This window comes from Oryctolagus cuniculus, chromosome 20 (assembly GCF_964237555.1).
Source record: "Oryctolagus cuniculus chromosome 20, mOryCun1.1, whole genome shotgun sequence".
In the NCBI taxonomy this organism is placed as follows: Eukaryota; Metazoa; Chordata; class Mammalia; order Lagomorpha; family Leporidae; genus Oryctolagus; species Oryctolagus cuniculus.
The window spans coordinates 5,728,182-5,746,456 of NC_091451.1; the positions used below are offsets into that span (position 1 = coordinate 5,728,182).

At 56.9% G+C, this 18,275-nt stretch overlaps 1 protein-coding gene and 1 long non-coding RNA gene across 12 annotated transcripts in view; one reads left to right on the forward strand and one right to left on the reverse strand.

Annotated features, from left to right (window-relative positions):
• PLEKHG3 (pleckstrin homology and RhoGEF domain containing G3) overlaps positions 1–18,275 on the reverse strand; it is a 49,072-nt gene that overhangs the window by 13,808 nt on the left and 16,989 nt on the right. For 8 of the 11 annotated variants that reach the window (XM_051838751.2, XM_051838749.2, XM_070065038.1 and 5 more), the window contains exons 1-3: positions 13,617–13,773; positions 2,646–3,032; positions 404–501 (exon numbers count right to left, since the gene is read on the reverse strand). In XM_051838751.2, coding sequence (XP_051694711.2) covers positions 404–501; positions 2,646–3,032; positions 13,617–13,640 — 509 coding nt within the window. In that variant the 5' untranslated portion in view covers positions 13,641–13,773. Of the gene's footprint in view, positions 1–403; positions 502–2,645; positions 3,033–13,616; positions 13,774–18,275 lie in introns of those variants that run through there. The other 3 variants (XM_051838747.2, XM_051838746.2, XM_070065037.1) reach the window with 1 other exon arrangement.
• LOC138847186 (uncharacterized) lies at positions 12,166–13,787 on the forward strand. Its single transcript, XR_011384833.1, has 2 exons — positions 12,166–12,303; positions 13,331–13,787. It is a non-coding gene; the product is annotated as an uncharacterized lncRNA (long non-coding RNA).

An 18,275-nucleotide genomic window follows, 5' to 3' on the forward strand; every position in this document is an offset into this window, starting at 1 on the left:
CCATCACTGTCCCCCTCCATCTCTGCTCTCCTAACCAGTGCTTTTTCCCTGGAGAGGCTCTGGTTCCCCAGGGGCAGACTCTGGCCCTCAAGGAGCCCCCCTCTGCTGTGAAGTAGCCCCTCAGTGGGCCTGGAACATCCTCCCCCATTGGTCTTGCCTGGCTTGTGCATCCCACACATAGCTCAGAACAGTTCCAAGGAGCCCCGACCTCTCGGGGGGTCAGTAGGAAGGAGAAGAAAACAAGAGGTGAACAGTGGGGATGACGAGGAGAAGGGAGAGAGCATTGTGCCCCCAGGCGGCTGGCCCCAGCAAACACACACCCTCTCCACTGCCTCCCACCCCTGCCAATCCTAGACCCCACGTCCAGGGCTGCCTGGGGGCAGGCCTCCCCAGCAGGACATACCTGTTCAGTGCATAGATGCTTTCTATGTTCCCAAAGAGAGCACTGACTTGCTCTGGCTTCAGCAGCCCGGGCGTGTCGATGATCTCCAAGAGGTAGTCCTGTGTGCAGCCAGGCAGTCAGAGTGCGGCTCGCCTGGCTGGCTGTGTCCTGGCCCCCCACACCCCCACCCCCCAGGCACAGCTCCTGTCTCTACCGCACTTTACAGCGGTCTCCACTGACAGCGCCCGCTGTGCTGGGCTGGGCGGTGTCCACCCGAAAAATGTGTGTCCACTTAAAACCACAGAAGGGGAATTTACTTGGAAATTGCACCTTTGCTGATGTCATTAGTTACAGATCTCAGGATGACATCATTTAGGGTAAAGAGTGGGCCCTGGGGCTGGCGCTGTGGCGCAGCGGGTTAAAGCCCTGGCCTGAAGAGTCGGTATCCCATATGGGCGCCGGTTCTAGTCCCAGCTGCTCCACTTCCAATCCAGCTCTCTGCTGTGGCCTGGAAAAGCAGTGAAGGATGGCCCAAGTCCTTGGGCCCCTGCACCCACGTGGGAAACCCGGAGGAGGCTCCTGGCTCCTGGCTTTGGATCAGCACAGCTCTGGCTGTTGCAGCCGTCTGGGGAGTGAACCAGTGGATGGAAGGCCTCTCCCTCTCTGTCTCTACCTCTCTCTGTAACTCTTTCAAAGAAATAAAATAAATCTTTAAAAAAAAAAAAAAGAGTGGGCCCTAAATCTAATGAGGGCCGCCCTCACTGAGAAACAGGGCTAGGGAAGAGGTTGCAAGGATGCCTCTACAAGCCAACGAGGCTGAGAGCAACTGCAGGAAACACCCTCCCCAGGGCAGGGAGAGGCGGAGGTTCCAGGACAAACCAGCAGGGCTAGCACTGTGATTTGGGGCTTCCGGCCTCCTGACGTAAGAAGACGTTTCTGCTGGTCTAAGCTGGCCAGCTTTGTGGAAATTTGTTATGGGACAGCTCTAGCAAGCTAATTCCCCTCCCTCCCCAGCAGGGACCCGCTGTGGGCCCTGCACGGGTGAGCGTTAGGCAGGGGCGTCTTCATCTTGAAGAGGGGACACTGAGACTCAGAGAGGCAAGCTTGTGCCTGAGACAAGCTACAGAAAGGAAACAGCAGAGCAGGCGGGCACCTGCACGCAGGTGGCTGGGTTCCGTTACCTCCCTGCCAGGGTTCGGCTTGTACCTGTGCTGGGAGGTCGGTCCTCGGTGTGGCCAAGTGGGAAGATAAAACAGCAAGCCTGACCCCCAGAATCCCAGGGGATCCCTCCTGCACCCCCTCTGACCACGAGGGCGGCCAGAGTCCCTCATCAGAGGTTACACTGTCAGCCTCCCAACCTATGAGCTAAACCAACCCCTTTGCCTTGCAAAGCACCCAGCCTCAGGCACCATGCTGCAGCAATGGGACACCGATTTCATCCCCGTGGAGCAGGGTCCGGTGTTGTCTTCCCAGCCCGGCTGGGGTCCCCTGTCATCAGTGCTTTTGCCCTGAACATCTGCAAGAAGTTCTACAAGGACCCTTAAAAAAAAAAAAAAAAAAAAAAGTACATGGAAAATGGAATTAAAAGAGATGGTGCCAAAAAATCCTGAAATCTGTGCGGTGTGTGTGTGTGTGGTTTTTTTTTTTTTTTTTTTTTTTTTTTTTGACAGGCAGAGTGGACAGTGAGAGAGAGAGAGAGAGAGACAGAGAGAAAGGTCTTCCTTTGCCGTTGGTTCACCCTCCAATGGCCGCCGCGGCCAGCGCACTGCGGCCGGCCCATCGCACTGATCCGATGGCAGGAGCCAGGTGCTTCTCCTGGTCTCCCATGGGGTGCAGGGTCCAAGCACTTGGGCCATCCTCCACTGCACTCCCCGGCCACAGCAGAGAGCTGGCCTGGAAGAGGGGCAACCGGGACAGAATCCGGCGCCCCGACCAGGACTAGAACCCGGTGTGCCAGCGCTGCAAGGCGGAGGATTAGCCTAGTGAGCCGCGGAGCCAGCCTGTGCAGTGTTTTCCTAGCAGGCATCTTCCATGCACGTTAAGAAGAGGCCCTGGCATGCACGAATTCCAAAGGGTTTTGCCCCCAGAATCAACTTATGCTTTAAGTTCATTTTCCATGTACTTTTCGAAGGGTCTCATACCAGCCCAAGCTGGTCCAGCAAGGCCTGGGAACCACTCCACTGGAGGCAGGGAGAACTTTCCCTCCCTTCCCGAAAGACAGAAGGCGGGGCCACCACAGGCCACGCCCCCAGCCCACACTCACCTCCACGATGCTGCGCAGGTCCTGCACGTACATGCGCTCGGTTTCCACAATCTCCCGCACCACGCGGCCCAGGTAGCTGAGCTTGTGGTGGGCAGGCCCTGTTGCGGCGCGGCCGCTGAACGGGGAGAGGGGCCCCTTCACGCCCAGCCAGCTGTTGGAGTTGTTGCTGTTGGGGACGTGCCGGCCGCGCGGGGAGCCCGCCCCGTTCTCAGCGGGGGCTTCGGGGGCGCTGGGCTCCTCCATGGCACCGTGGCTGTCACGGGACGAGCCCGACGAGGAGGTGGTGGAGGTCAGGCTCACCGGCCGCTCCTGGCTGCCGTGGTGGCGGAGAGAGGCAGAGACGGGCATCCTGGCATCGCTGCCTGGCGGGGGCGCCCCGGGGAGGTTCTGGAGCAAAACAGACAGAGGATCCCCATAGAAACAGCAAAGTGGCTGCCCGGAGACGGGGAAGCGATTAGGTAATGGGTTCCGAGTTCAGCTTTACAAGCTGCACAACACTGAATGCGCTAAATTACGTCACCGCACCCTGCACCTAAAAGTGAGGCGAGGCTGCAAATTTCGCTATGGTTTAAAACCAAGCACAAAACCGAATGCCAGGGATGCCCCAGTAACTGCCTGCAACAGCCTTGCACCCCTGTTGGGCTGGAGGGGAGGTCGCCCACAGCAGGGACAGTAAACGACCTGGAAACTCAGGGTCCCAGGAAACGGCCGCCCCCGCCCTCCACAGCGCAGCCAGTGGCGCAGGACGCCTCCAGGGAACTCACAGCTCAGCCCTGCCGTCTGGGTTCTCAGGAGATGGATCCGGCCTGCCCAGTGCTGGGGCTCCAAGGAGGATGCACCCTGCTGCCCACATGGCTCTGCGCACAGTGTCTGGGCACAGGGCAAACGCCCACAATGGAAGCTGGGAAGAAAGTCCTGTGCAGGGGCCCAGCTGTCGGGGCCTTGCTGGGGATACCTACAGGGACAGGCAGAGACCTGGCCCTTCCAGCAATGAGACAACACATGTACCAGTCTCCCCAAGACTGCAAAACCCCAGGGGCCCTAGCGACTTCACCGTGAACTTGAAGGTTGTGGATGCTGACCGGGAAAGGAGCATTACCTTCTGGCCCACACCTGCCACCTGGCACGGGCAGGTCCCTGACTCACACAGGGCCCAGGAAACTCCCCAGGCCCGAGGCACTGCTGAGGCTCCGCTAGCTCCCAGCTCTCTGGCAGAGCCGCATGGAAAACCGGAAGCTACGCCCAGGTAAGGCAAACACGGCCACCTCCGCCGCGGGAGGACTTTACTCCCTGAACAGCTGATGCAGCTCACAGGCAGGCCCACCCAGAGCAGGTGGGGCAGGGCCTGCATCAGGCAGTGGCCTCTGGGGAGAAATGGGCCACCCCGTGCCACCCCACAGGACCAGAGCTCACAGACATCAGGAACACACATCTGTCACCACTTCCACAGGGCACTAAGGCGATTCTGGGGCATCCCTCTCACCACGAATGGCCCACGCCTTCCACCCCTAGCTCAGAAACTGCTAGACCACAGAGACAGTCCAAGGGAGAGTGCTCGTGCCCAGAGGAGAAGTTTCTGGAAGGTGGCATCCCTCTGGCACCCTTGACAGGCAGCCCCTGGTTTTGGTGCCTCTGCCCAACCTGAAAGTCAGCGGCCGTGAGCTCCAGTGTTGCAAAGGGTGTTTGTTCCCTCCCCCACCCCACCTCCAGCCTCTGTGACGCACGCCAACCTCTACGCCTTCTGGGAGCCTCCCCAGCTTCCCAGGCCTGCAGTCTCCTTCCACACACTCTCAGAAGTTCCCAGGGTTGCAAGGCCGGCCCCCCCAGTGTCCCAGCCAGAGGGGTCACCTCCGAGGTGCTCTGTAGCCCCCACTTGTCAGAGGGGCACGCGCGACAGCACCAGGGCCACTCTGGTGTCCCCTTCCACACGCGACACGAGGGAGGAAGCTGCTACATTCTGCCCCCTCCTGCTCAGAACCCTGAGAGTTAAATCCACGAGACCCTCCCCTCACACAGAAGCACCCCCCCACCCCGTCACTCCAGCCCTAAGAAGGAGAAAGACCCAAGCTCCTGCCCAGCCCCAAGGCCCTTCCGATCTTCACAGCGCGTTGCGTGGCCAGGCACCGCCCCCAGCCCCATCCACCCATCCACCCATCCGTCCCAGCTGGAACAACAGGATCTTTCCCAGATTCACCCAGCTCCTGTGGGGAGGCTGAGCGGAAAAGGCCCAAGTCCCAGATGGAGCTCACAGGCAGGCAGGTCACAGCCTCAAGGCCAAGGATTAACCACAGCCCTGCCCCAAGAGACACACACACACACACACACACACACACACAAACATGCACACAGGATCAGGGGATCCTAATCAGCGGACGCCTTGTCACCAAAGGGGGATCCCACGGCAAACAGCCACACAAGGCAAGCCCACTTGGAGCCCAGAAAACAATGCACCTGTTCCACTCGGCATAGTTTTCCTCAGTTGAACACAGCAGCCAGCCTGCAAACCAAGCTCATGTTTTGAAAGCAGTACCCAAGCTCAAGTTCTCCTGGAGCTAAAACAAAGCCTAACAGCCGACTGCTAAGACATTCTAAGCGCTGTGCACCTGCTGGGCCACTTATCCCCTAGAACAGCTCTACACCATGAGGGCCAGGGTTGGCCACGCTGAGGCCACGAAGCAGAAACCAGAGCCTGGATTTGAACTTGGGCTCCACAGTGCACACTCTCCTGCCACTGTGTCTCTAGCGGATTTCACTCCAGCCAGGGCCACAGGCAAAGGATTAGTCACAGCCCCCAGATGCCCCGGCTGTGGGCTTTGCTTTTGCATAAGCTGTAGGGGGCACAGGGAGACTCTGCTGGAGCTTACCCGGCGATGCTCCAGAGAGCTGAGAGCCGGGAGGCTTTGGGGCTATTTGTGGACCTGCTCCGATGTGACCCCTGGCCATTCACTCTCCCCTTGGAACAAAATGATAAATCCGGATTCCAGGTCGAAGGGTCGAAGGCCATGGGAAGCAGAGAGAAGCAGGGGGAAAGCACGGGTCACCAGGATTGAACTGTAACTTTCTCAGGAAGGGCCCAGCAGGCCACATTCACAAGCCCGCCCTCTCTCTCTCTCTCTCTCTCTCTCTCTCTCTCTCTCGTGCTCTCGTTCTCTCTCCCCTGGACAGGAGGCCTCGCTAGAACAGAACCCAGCGCCCAGGAAAGGGAGGGCTGAGGGACAAGGGGGCAGGGCACGCGAGAGGACCCGTGTGATGAGTGCACCTGCCCTAAGAGATGATGGAACCAGTGCTAGTGCCGAGCCCAGAATGCCCCAGCGCCCAGGGCAGGGCAACCTTTCTTTCCTGCCCAGTGAGCACCAGCCCATCCTGAAAGATTCACCCTCGAGCCAGAACGAGCACCCAGGCCTTCCCAGTGCATCCTGGGAGATACCATGTGTTGGGGAAAGAGGAGCCCAGAGAAGGGGGTGACGCAGTGGACAGCAGCCAAGCCCTCCAGCCAGGTGCCCACGCCCACTCCACCCGCCACGCCCCCGTCTCCAGGTTCCCAACACTCCCCCCCGCCCACCGTGACCTCTTTCCAGGTGACTCAACGCAGCCAGTCACTAATCAATGACTCAGTATTCCAGAAACCCTGTGTCTCAGGCCCGGCACCTGCAAAGCCCTCTTTGACAAGGTCCCCAGAGACCTTTCTTTCCAGTGGGCCCGGAAGCTCCCCCAAAGCCACTGCTCCCTAGTCCATGAGCTCAGTAGGGGAAGAACTCCACAGGCACCTGCCGTAAGTGCCACCTGCACGCCCTGGCATTCTCAAAGCCTACATGGCCCAAGGCCCCCTGACTCCACCCCCGAGGATGCCAGAGAGAACAACAGAGAAAACCCACACCTTCGCCAGACTAATAGGGTGGAAGCAACGTGAACTTCCAGAGCCCTCAGCCGAGACCCTGGAGTCTAAGCTATGCTCGCACCTGTGGCTCGGCTCCCCTCCCTGCCACACTGCTCCCCAGTCTGCACCTGCTGTCTGGGACCCCGCCCCCTTCCTCAGCAGCCTCCTCCCGCTCACCCTTCTCAGTGTCCCTGGGGACTTGGGGCCCTGAGCACCCTAAGGACACAGGAGGTGCCCCGGGGAGGGGCCCTTTGTCCCAGGTGAGCAACGTGACTGTCCCCAGACTGCCACCAGGGTTTCTAGGCCATATGAACCCAGCCCAGCTGGCTCAAATTTGTTTTCCCTGGAGAATTTGTTTCCCACCACCAAAGAGTGCTGGGGCCCACGGCTTTTGGCTGGGTCCCCACAGCAGCTGCAGCCGCCAGGAAGGCAGAGGGCCCCCCCACCCCGAATCAGGGGACGAGGCCTGGGCCTAGAGACTGAAACCTGGAAAATTCCACCCAGCCTAGGAAGGGAAGAGACGCGGCCTGCACCTTGCTACAATGAGTATGTCCACGCCCCTCGGCTCCCACTCCCCAGAACCCCCGCATTTCTCCTGTGTCTGCAACATGCCCCCAGACCTCTCTCTCTACTCACTGAGCCAAGTCACCTCACCAGAAAGGCCGCCTCAACCACTTCCCATCCCTCCCAACACATATGAGGGAGCTCTCCATTCATGGAGAAGGGAATTTCAAAAATTTGGGGGGCTAGTGTTATGGTGTAGCGGGTAAAGCAGCCACCTGCAATGCTTGCATCCCATACAGGCACTGGTTCGGGTCCTGGCTGCTCCACTTCCCATCCAGCTTCCTGCTAATGTGCCTAGGAAAGCAGTGGAAGAAGGCCCAGGTTCTTGGACCCCTGCACCCATGTGGGAGACCTGGAAGAAGCTTCTGGCTCCTGGCTTCGGATCGGCTCAGCTCCGGCCGTTGCGGTCATTTAGGAGTAAACCAGCAGATGGAAGACCTCTCTCTTTCTCTGGCTCTACCTCTCTCTGTAACCCTTTCAAATAAAGAAAACATTAATATCTTAAAAAAATTTTTTTTACTTATTTGAAAGGCAGAGTGACAAAGAGGCAGAAACAGAGATAGAGAGATTTTCCATCCAATGGTTCATTCCCTAAATGGCTGCAGCTAGGCTGATTCCAGGAGCCAGAAACTCCATCTGGGTCTCTTTGGTGGGTGGCAAGAACCCAAGAACTTGGGCCATCATCTGCCGCTTCCCAGGCACATCAGCAGGGACCTGGGTCAGAAGCACAAAGCAGGCAGGTCTCTGATATGGGATGCAGGTGTCCAACCCTCACCCTACCCATGCCCTTGTGAAAGGTCCTGTGCCACAGGCTGAATAATGCCCCTAGCAAGGACATGCTCACGCTAACCCTCAGAACCTAGGCACATGACTGTCCATGGCAAAAGGAACTCTGCAGGTGTGATCAAGTGAAGGATCTTGAGAAGGGGACACGGCTGGTCCTGGGGCAGCTGGGTGGGCCCAAGGTCATCGCAAGGGTCAGGGTCCGAGACTTGTTTCTGTGATGGACGGAGGAGACTGGAGGAAGCTACGCTGCTGGCGAAAGATGAAAAGGAAGGGGCCTAAGTCGCCTCGGGAGGCTGGAAGGGGAGGGGAGAACTCCTGCTCGGGAGCCTCCGCAAGGACCATGGCTCCGAGAACACAGCCTGGCTCACACCTCTTCACTATTTTTATTTTATTTTATTAAGCCTACAAGGCCCCCCCCCCCTTTTTTTTTTCTTTTTGCAGAGGTGGAGGTATTTATTAGCAAGAGGGAGAGAGGCAGGCAAGCAGAGATGTCCCATCCAATTGTTCCCTCCCCGAATGTCCACACTAGCTGGGGCCGGGCCGGGCCGAAGCCAGGAACTCAACCCAGGTCTCCTACGTGGCCAGCAAGAACCCTAGGACATGAGCCATCATCTGCTGCCTCCCAGCGTGCACCTGAGCAGAGGAATCAGCAGCAGAACCAGAACTCAAATCCTGCCATCCCACTGTCGGATGCTAGTGGCCCAAGTGGCTTCTTAACCACCGCACCGAATGCCCGTCTCCCCGGCCTAACTTCTGACATCCAGACCTTGCAGATGGTACACCCACCCGTGTGTTGTTTTAAGCCACTAACATTGGTGAGACTGACTGTCACAGCAGCAGTGAGGAACAGGCACACACGTGGCTCTGAATTCTAATGACCCGAGTGTCATTAGAAGAAATGTTCCCAGGTGCATTTCTTCTCAATGCGACAGAGGCCAAGGCACCACTCGGCGCTCGACAAAGGCCGGCAGGACTGGGGATCGTGTCTGGAGCACCTCGCACCACGCCCACAGCAGGAGAAAGGTAAGCAGTGGTCCAGGCCAGGCCCGGAGCCAGTTCCTCCTCCTTAATCAGTTTCCACATGAGTCACTGCCAGCAAGTTTCCAATGAGCCAGGAAACGGGGGGATGGGTGACTGCTCATCCACCCCATCAGCCTGTGCCACCTGGCCCCAGATGAGGGCCAGAGCAGGGGCTCAGCCACCCTGCCACGCCACAGGGAGGAAGGGGGGAGGAACCAATCTGAGAAAACGGACTGCAGTTGAGCCTCCTCCACCCCATCTCCCAGGAAAAGCAGTCCACCAGGAAGCTTCATGGAAACACAAAGGAGCCGGCGCTGCGCTGTGGTGTAGCAGGTAAAGCTGCCGCCTGCAGTGCTGGCATCCCATGTGGGTGCTGGTTGGAGTCCCAGCTAGCTGCTCCACTTCTGATCCAGCTCTCTGCTATGGCCTGGGAAAGCAGTAGAAGATGGCCCAAGTCCTTGGGCCCCTGCACCCACTGTGGGAGACCTGGAAGAAGCTCCTGGCTCCTGGCTTCAGATCGGTGCAGCTCTGGCCATTGTGGCCATTTGGGGAGTGAACCAGCGGATGGAAGAACTTTCTCTCTGTCCCTCCTCTCTCTGTGTAACGCTTTCCTCTCTCTGTGTAACGCTTTCAGATAAGTAAATCTTTAAAAAGAAAGAAAGAAAAAAGAGAAAGAAAGAAAGAAAGAAAGAAAGAAAGAAAGACAGACAAAGGTACTTCCAAAAGCTTGTAGAAAAGTGGAATTAAAAGGTAAAGTTTACTTTGGTGCAAAGAAATTTTGAAACCCGTGAATAGTTTTTTCTTAACACACATTTTTCATGAACTCTTTGCACCAAAAAAGTCCTGTTTCTATAGCCCCTGGACTAAAGCCAGCTGGGGACAATTACCACTGATCCTAAATTGCCGTTGCTCACAGCCGAGTGGCTTCCGGCACAACTTGTCACCAAGTTGGTGCCGTGTCCCCGGAAGACGGTACAGCCAAGGAAACCACTAACAGAGGTGCTGGAAATGATCCCTGCTCATCACAGACAGAACCCAAGTTCCCAGAGGCCCTCTCTCTTTCAGCTCTGGTCCAAAAGGTTCACAGGACCACTGCTAAGTCGCAAATTCGGGGACCCAGCCTTTCAAATGAGCCCCACCAGCTGCCCTGCAGGGCTGCTTGCTTTGAGGCTTCTAGGCTGCCAGGAAAAGGGAGCCACACTCCAAACCATCAGCACTTATCCTGCCTCTGGCTCCCAGGCACTGGAGCAGCTCAGCGAGAATGGCCAGGCATGGGGGACCCCATGGGACCCGCTGAGTTCCCCTCAGAGAAGAGAAAACCCCAAGGGTGTGCAGGATCCCACAGAGGCCACCTGCCCTGCAGCCCAGTCAGGCAGGCTGGCTTCCGCTCCAGCTCCTCCAACTTTCCTGGCTCTCTGTGGCCTTGGGCAAGTCCCTGGACCTCACCGAAGTTCAAGGTCTTCATCAGCAAAACGGGCATAGTAGGTGGTGCCTACCTCAACAGGTGTCTCCAGTACTAAGACGAAACAAGGAAGGAACCTGTACATGTAGCACCCAGCGCGCCCACCGAGAACGGTGCGGGGGGGTGATGACGCATCAATCCTACTTGTCCCACGAGCACCAAGGCAAGAGATTGTTCAGACTTGCACCTGAAAATTTTGATCCACATCTCAAACTAACAAGGAAAGTACGGGGCCAGCAGGGTGGTGCAGCAGGTAGAACTGCCACTCACAACTCCAGAATCCCGCATCAGAGTACCAGTTCAAGTCCACTTCCAACCCAGCTCCCTGCTAATGCACTTGGGAAGGCAGTGCATGAGGGCCCAAGTACCTGGGTCCTTGCTACCTATGCAGGAGACCAGGATGAAGTGCCAGGCTCCTAGCTTTGGCCTGCCCCGGCCCTGGCTGTTGAGGGCATTTGGGGAATGAATCAACAGCTGGAAGATCTCTCTCTCTCTCTCTCTCTCTGCCTTTTAAATAAATAAAATCTTAAATAATAATATAGGCACAAGTTAAACTTGGTGAACCAGCATGACTCAACCCTCCCCACCAGCCTGGTGTTTACCCATCCCCTATGATGCCAGCACCAATCTGGACCATGACCTTATAAGGGAAAATACAGAGCAATTCAGGTGGACAGGAAAAGCATCTGACAGGCCAGCCCGACAGAAGGTCGACCAGATGATGAAGGGTGAGTGAGTCAGAGCTGGAGAGGAGCAGAGCCAAGGCAGACCGTGGGCCTGCACAGGCCCAGGAGGAGAGGCAAGTGGAGAGAGCCAGAGCACAAGGAAGGGACCAGCAAGTACCATGGAGACACGGGCCTGGGGCTTCCCACCCAGCTCTAGGAGGCACGCTAGGGAGAGAGGTGCTGGCAAGGGCCCCAGCGCTCACAGGGACTATCACACGGGGGAAGCTGCAGGACAGGGCTCAGGACTACAGTGAGCACTCGCCAAAGCAGCCCAGCTCTGGGCGGGATGATCCCACGGGAGCAAGTGGGCAGGCCCCACCGCCTTGGCTGCAGTTAAAACACACCAGTGCCCTTCATCCCAGAGCCGTGAGCTTCAGGCTTCATTCATTGACAAGTATCTCTCAGCACCTCCTTGGCCCAGAAACATCACAGCGGCCTTGTGGGAGGCACAACGGTGATTGACTCTCAGGCCCCGCTCCCAAGAGCTTATACTGCAGTGAGAGAAACAGGTGCATCGGCAACAGCAGCCAGCTAGAGAGTGGTGTCGCGAGTGGCACGGGAGTTCGAGATGGCCTTGCCTCTATGTGCTCAACACTTCTGAGCACGATGCTAAGCCCTGGGGACACAGAAATGAGTAAGCTGTCCTGTCTTTTGAGGAACTTGAACTCTACAAGGAAAAGCAGCTACAGAAACATTATTCACAAAACAATGCCGCCAGTGCTGGTGCAGGAGCAAGAATAAACAAACTGTGCTGAGACAGGGAGTAGCCAGAGAAACTGGGAGGCCAGGGAGCTTGTGCAGGTGGAGGTGACATTCTGGCTGAGTCATGAATGGTGAGCAAGCTTTCACTGTGGAGGGCAGTAGCAGATGCCACGGAGGGAGAGTTCAGGCCCAAGCACCTGGGCATCTGGCAGCAAGAGGCCAGGCCGGAAGGCAGGTCAGGACAGACAGAAGGAATGTGTGCAGCCTTGTGAGAAGGGACACACCCAAACCAGGTCAGGCAGAACAATTACCAAGACAGGCAGGAGCGGGGCGGGAAGAGTATGCCCTAAAAAGGCACTAACTGCAGTGACGTGGGACCATAGCGGGCGGCGTGCACAGGGCTGAGGACTGTTCCAGAAGAATGCAGGGTTCCCCAAGAAGGTGCTGACTGTTCAGAGAGAGCTCCCAGGAGGAGAGCGAGCCGGGGATGGGGCTGCAAAGAGGAATGAGACCCACTCCAAGGTGTGTGCCAGGGAAGAAATGAGGCCCAAGATAAATGTGTGGCCGTGAACACTACCTGTTCTAGAAAAAGAAGCAAGGCTGGAGGTCTCCAACACCGGGCGGGGGTGGGGGTGGGGATCCCCATCGGGATTCCGGGTGGGGAAGGGGCTGCTGTGCCTCCCACCACTAGAGTGAGGACTGTCAATTTCCCCAGATTCCCAACTTTCCCTTTCCAAAGCATAAGAGTTGGGGGAGGGGGCAGGGCGGAAGGCAGCTCCCCAAACACAACCCTCCCTCAGTCCTAAGCCTCCAGATCCAGAACCTCTGGCAGCTGGGAACCCCACCCCAGCCCTCCCACGCCTCAGGCAGGCTCCAAGGAGCCCCCACGCCCCTCTCCACCCAGGGCGGCCCTAAGTCAGGAAAGAGGATTCTCCAGGGCTCCTGCACAGGTTAGGGACTCTCCGAGGCAGCTGGCCTCAAGGGGGCAGGGGTCACACACGTCCCCTGGGGGATCTGAGTCCTGCAGGGCCCGTTAGGCCCCTCCCACCCCACAGTGCCTGCCCATCCCCCATGTCCCCGCCTCCCAGGCCAAGAGGCCTCCCGCAGAGCGGCCTGGGAAACTCATCCAACCAGTTCCTGGGTGGAGGAGAGGAGCTTTCTCCCTGGCCCAAAGCATACTCAGACCAGGATTCCGGCTGGCCCACTGGGCAGCGGCAGTCACTTAAAGCCCAGATTCTGGACACAGGCCGTAGGGCCACAGAGGTCACTCCAGGAAAAGGGAGAATTTGAATCAGGGTGTGAAAGACAAGCCCAGGGTAGACACGAGCTGCCCCAGCCCTCTAGCTCCCGCTGCCCACAGCTGCAGAAATGGGGGGCACGGGGCCCCGCCTGACCCGGCGTCCATCTGGCATGGGAGAGAACCCCTTTCACCTGCCCCACCAGCCACCACTTGTTTGATCCAAAACAACCACCCCCCTGTGGATTCTGGGAAAAGGAAATTTCAGGAAGAAGTGGGATTAACTCTGCTTTCCCCGGTGCCTGCCGCCAGGGCCTCCCACAGCCACCCCAACTCCAAAGGTTCAGGCCGAGAAGACCCTCGGAAGAAGACCCTCCTCAACGCCACTTGCTGTCACCTCCCAAGGGATCATGGGAATCATCTCGCAGTCGCCCAGGAACGCGGACAGGTCTACCCAAGCAGCCAGGGCACCTGTCCCCAGTTCCTGAGCTCCCAAGGAAGGAAGCTGCCCTCTGGCCCCCACGCCTGCGGCTGGCCAGGCTCCCTGGCAGGTGGCTGCCAAGGCTCACCCTCCCCTAGCGGCCCAGCCTGTACCTACCGCCTTCCTCAACAGGGCTCCCATGGGCACACGCAGAGGGCGGCATCCTCCCGAGCCGGCAGCCCAGCAGTTAACACGCTCGAGGCCAGCAGCAGTGAGCTGCCACCACCAGCCCCGGGAATTAAAGCGCCCGCACGCCTCCTGCCCTCAATAAACGTCCTATTCAGACGCGTTCTGCGTGTGGGTCACACTTTCTGCATTTCTCTCATTCCTCGCTGCCGTGATGGGGGTGGGGGCAGCTCCCCGCGGGGTGCACAGGCCCAGGGCTGCCGATCTCTCCAGCAATGAAGCACACGGGACACGAAGTGCAGGAAGTCAGACTGAGGGCTCATTCACTGCACAACAACTCTCTGTTCTCGTCGCGCCTCCCCCCACCATCACGGGCCCTCCAAGCTGGAGGACGTTAACCCTTGCACTCTCCACAGCAGAAGGGGCGGAGCAGGGACAGGGGGACATCTGGCTTTATTAGCCCAGTGTGACAGATCAGGAGGGCGGAGCTGAATTGACCAGAGGTCCCCTTAACACCTGCTTCCATGCAACTCCTGACCCACACTCACCCAGGGCCGGGCAAGCCAGAGAGTCAGGGCTTCTTCACCATCCACACCGCCTCCCACGGGGCCAGAGGCACGGTACGGGAAAGCACAGTCCCTGGGCCCCCATCACCGGCATGCCCCTGCCGCCGCCTGCCCTTTGACAAGCCACTCAGACCCAGCTCCTACACCAAGGGGCACGCTCAGAATGAAGCCATAAGGAGGTTCAGACCTCCAGAGGCCATTTATGGACCAGCAGAATACAGCTGGGCAGAGCACCCAGCCTGGTCCTCCACGCCCTCACCTGCCCGGCCCCTAACTCCATGGCAACCTCCTAAGGAAAGGACCACAGCGGCTGTGCCCTCTGCCCCAGACGTCGGGGCACTCACATCCCCACGACGGATTTCAGCAGCTGCGTGGACACGGGCAGGGGTGGCAGGCAGTGTGTGGGCACAGGTGGAGGAGAGGCGTGGAGGGCCACACTGCTCACCCCCTGCTCCAGGTGTGATCCCAGCGCGGGCAAAAGCTGCAGAACAGGCTGAGAGGATTCCGTGAAAAGAGGACGCCTCGGGCTCACTCACGGGCAAACCACCCGCCAGGTGCTGGGGCCGGAGCAGGGACGAAGACTCATTCTCACAGAGCCCACGTCCCAGCCGGGGGAGAGGGCCGCCAAGATGAGTGCCGGTGGGAGAAGTGCTCCGGAGCAGGTGCAGCAGGGAGAAGGGCGTGTGACGGGGGTCGGAGGGATTTTGTTAGGCAGGCCTGGGGGAAGGCGGTGAGGGGGTGACAGCTATCGGGCGAGCCGCAGCTGGACAAGCCAAGCTCCAGGGACAAGGGCCTCTCGATAGCTTTGCTCTGCAGCCCACCTGGACAGTCCACTCAGGCTCATGACGAGTGGGCACTTCATCATCAGACTTCCAGAATGTCTTGTTGGTAAGCAGCCCACCCTCTGCAACTCAAGATGAAATGGACAAACCAAGGGGCGGGCATTGTCGGCACAGAGGGTTAGGCCACCAGCTGGGACACACACACACCCCCTGGCTGAGCAGCTGCTGGTCCAGTCTCCTGATGATGCATCCTGAAGGTAGCCAATGATGGCCTAGTAGTCGGGTTCCTGCCACGCATGCAGGATGCCCAGAAGGAATTCTGGGCTCCCGGTTTCAGCGGTGCCCAGCCTTGGCTGTTTGCAGTGTAGGCATGTAGGAAGTTGACCGACGTACGAAGATGTGTATGTGTATGTGTGTGTGTGTGTGTGTGCAGGCACGCATACATGTGTGAAAGAGAGACAGAAACACTCTGCCTTTGAAGTAGGTGAAAATAAACATTTTTACAAACTACGAACCCCATGAGGAAGCAAACCCTCAGGAACACTAAGAAGTAACTAGGAAAACATAAAACATCTGACAGACTCGAAAACAAATGCCTGTATAAAGTGACTGAACAGACAAAAACCGTAATGGGAGGTCAGACAGCGCGGGGGGACCAGGCAGCTAGGAAAGGTGCTAAATGGGCACCCGGCCTGGCGGTTCAGATGCTGCTCCGGAAGCCCACACCTGGGACTGCAGGCCAGGGTTCAAGTCCCAGCTCCGCTCCCACCCCAGGCTCCTGGCAGGCAGCAGGTGATGGGTCAGGTAGTTTGGGCACCTGCCACCCACATGGGAGACATGGATTCAGTTTCAGGCTCTCAGCTTCAGACATTCAGGGGCTGAACCAGCAGATGGGAGAGCTCCGTCTGTCTGTCTCTCTCTCAGTAAACATTTTTTAAGAAAAACTACTAAGTAGGAATAGAAGACAATGATGTTGAAGTTAAGAACCCAACAGGTTCCATAAAAAATGAAATGCAACTACAGAGAGAATTGGTAAAATAAAAAGTAAACTGAGGCGGCCAGCGCTGTGGCACACAGGGTTAAAGCCCCAGCCTGCATCGCCGGAATCCAACATGGATGCCGGTTCCAGTCCCCGCTGCTCCACTTCTGATCCAGCTCTCTGCTGTGGCCTGGGAAAGCAAAGGAAGATGGCCCAAGTCCTTGGGCCCCTGCACCCACGTGGAAGACCCAGAAAGAGCTCCTGACTCCTGACTTCAGATCAGCTCAGCTCCAGCTATTGCGGCCATTTGGGGAATGAACCAGCGAGCAGATAGAAGACTCTCTCTCTTTCTGGCTCTACCTCTCTCTGTAACTCATTCAAATAAATAAAATAAATCCTTAAAAAAAAAAGTAAACTGAGGAAATGATCCTAAATTCAATTCTAAGAAATGAGATGGAAAATATGAACATAAACAGACTTAGAGACCCATGAAGTTCCGTAAAAACAAAAAGGAAAAAATGGGGGAGGGGAGCAAATTCCAAAGAAATCATGTCTGAATTTTCCAGATAAGTGGACAGGCAGAAGTCTTCAGATTAGGCCGGCGCCACGGCTCACTAGGCTAATCCTCTGCCTTGCGGCGCCGGCACACCAGGTTCTAGTCCCGGTGGGGGTGCCGGATTCTGTCCCGGTTGCCCCTCTTCCAGGCCAGCTCTCTGCTGTGGCCTGGGAGGGCAGTGGAGGATGGCCCAAGTGCTTGGGCCCTGCACCCCATGGGAGACCAGGAGAAGCACCTGGCTCCTGCCATCAGATCAGCGCAGTATGCCAGCCGCAGCGCGCCGGCCATGCTGGCCATTGGAGGGTGAACCAACGGCAAAAGGAAGACCTTTCTCTCTGTCTCTCTCTCTCACTGTCCACTCTGCCTATCAAAAAATAAATGAATAAATAAAAAAAAAATAAAAAAACAAGTCTTCAGATTAAAGGTACACAACAAGTTAAATGTAAAAGAAATTCACATTTGCACACAAGGTAGTATAAGTGCACAACACTAAAGATAAGGAAAGACCATAAACAACGAATAAACCAATGAATTCAATAACTTCGATGACACACACAGATTCCTAGAATGACACAAACCACTGCCCGGCTCATGAGAAAACAGGAAATCTGAGGCAAGTAAAGAGACTGAGTTAGTCATTTGAAAATTGCAAATAAAGGGGCTGGCACCATGGCGCAGTAGATTAATCCTCCACCTATGGTAGAGAGAGGAGAGAGGGGAAAGGTGAGAGGGCAGAGGGCAGAGGGTGCTGGTCCTAGTCCTGGCTGCTCTACTTCCGATCCAGATCTCTACTGTGGCCTGGGAAAGCAGCGGAAGATGGCCCAAGTGCTTGGGCCCCTGCACCCACGTGGGAGACCTGGAAGAAGCTCCCGGTTCAGATCGTTGCAGCTCCAGCCGTTGTGGCTATTTGGGGGGAATGAACCAACAGAAAGAAGACCTCTCTCTCTGTCTCTCTCTCTCTCTCTCTCTCTCTCTCTGTCTGTAACTCTACCTCTCAAATAAATAAATAAAATCTTTTTAAAAAATTGCCAATAAAGAAAAACCCAAAACTACATGGCTTTACTGGTAAATTCTATGAAACATTTAAAGAATTAGTTTGAAAAGACAGAAGAGGAAAGAACACTTTCCAACTCAACCTAAGGTGAGAATTAACCTGATGTTAAGACATCTCAGAGGGGCCAGCACTGTGGCACACTGGATGAAGCCACATCCCACATAGGCACCGGTTCAAGTCCTGGCTGCTCCACTTCTGATACAGCTCCCTGCTCATGTGCCTGGGAAAGCAGCAGAAGATGGCCCAAGTGTTTGAGCCCCTGCACCCTAGTGAGAGACCTGGAGGAAGCTCCTGGCTCCTGGCTTCCGGCTCCTCGCCCAGCTGTAGCCACTGAGGCCATTTGAGGAGTGAGCCAGCAGATGGAAGATATTTCTCTCTCTATCTCTGCCTTTCAAATAAATTAATAAATCTTTTAAAAAAAAAACTGATCTATGGGGCCAGCGCTGTGGTGCAGTGGGTTAAAACACCAGTCTGCAGCATGGGCATCCCATATGGGCACCAGTTTAAGTCCGGGCTGCTCTACTTCCAATTCAGCTCTCTGCTGTGGCCTGGGATATCAGTAGAAGATGGCCCAGGTCCTTCAGCCCCTGCACACAGATGGGACACCTGGAAGACGCTCCTGGCTCCGGTTTCAGATTGCAACCATCCGGGGAGTGAACCAGCGGATAGAACACCTCTCTCTCTCTCTCTCTTTCTCTCTCTCCTTCTCTCGC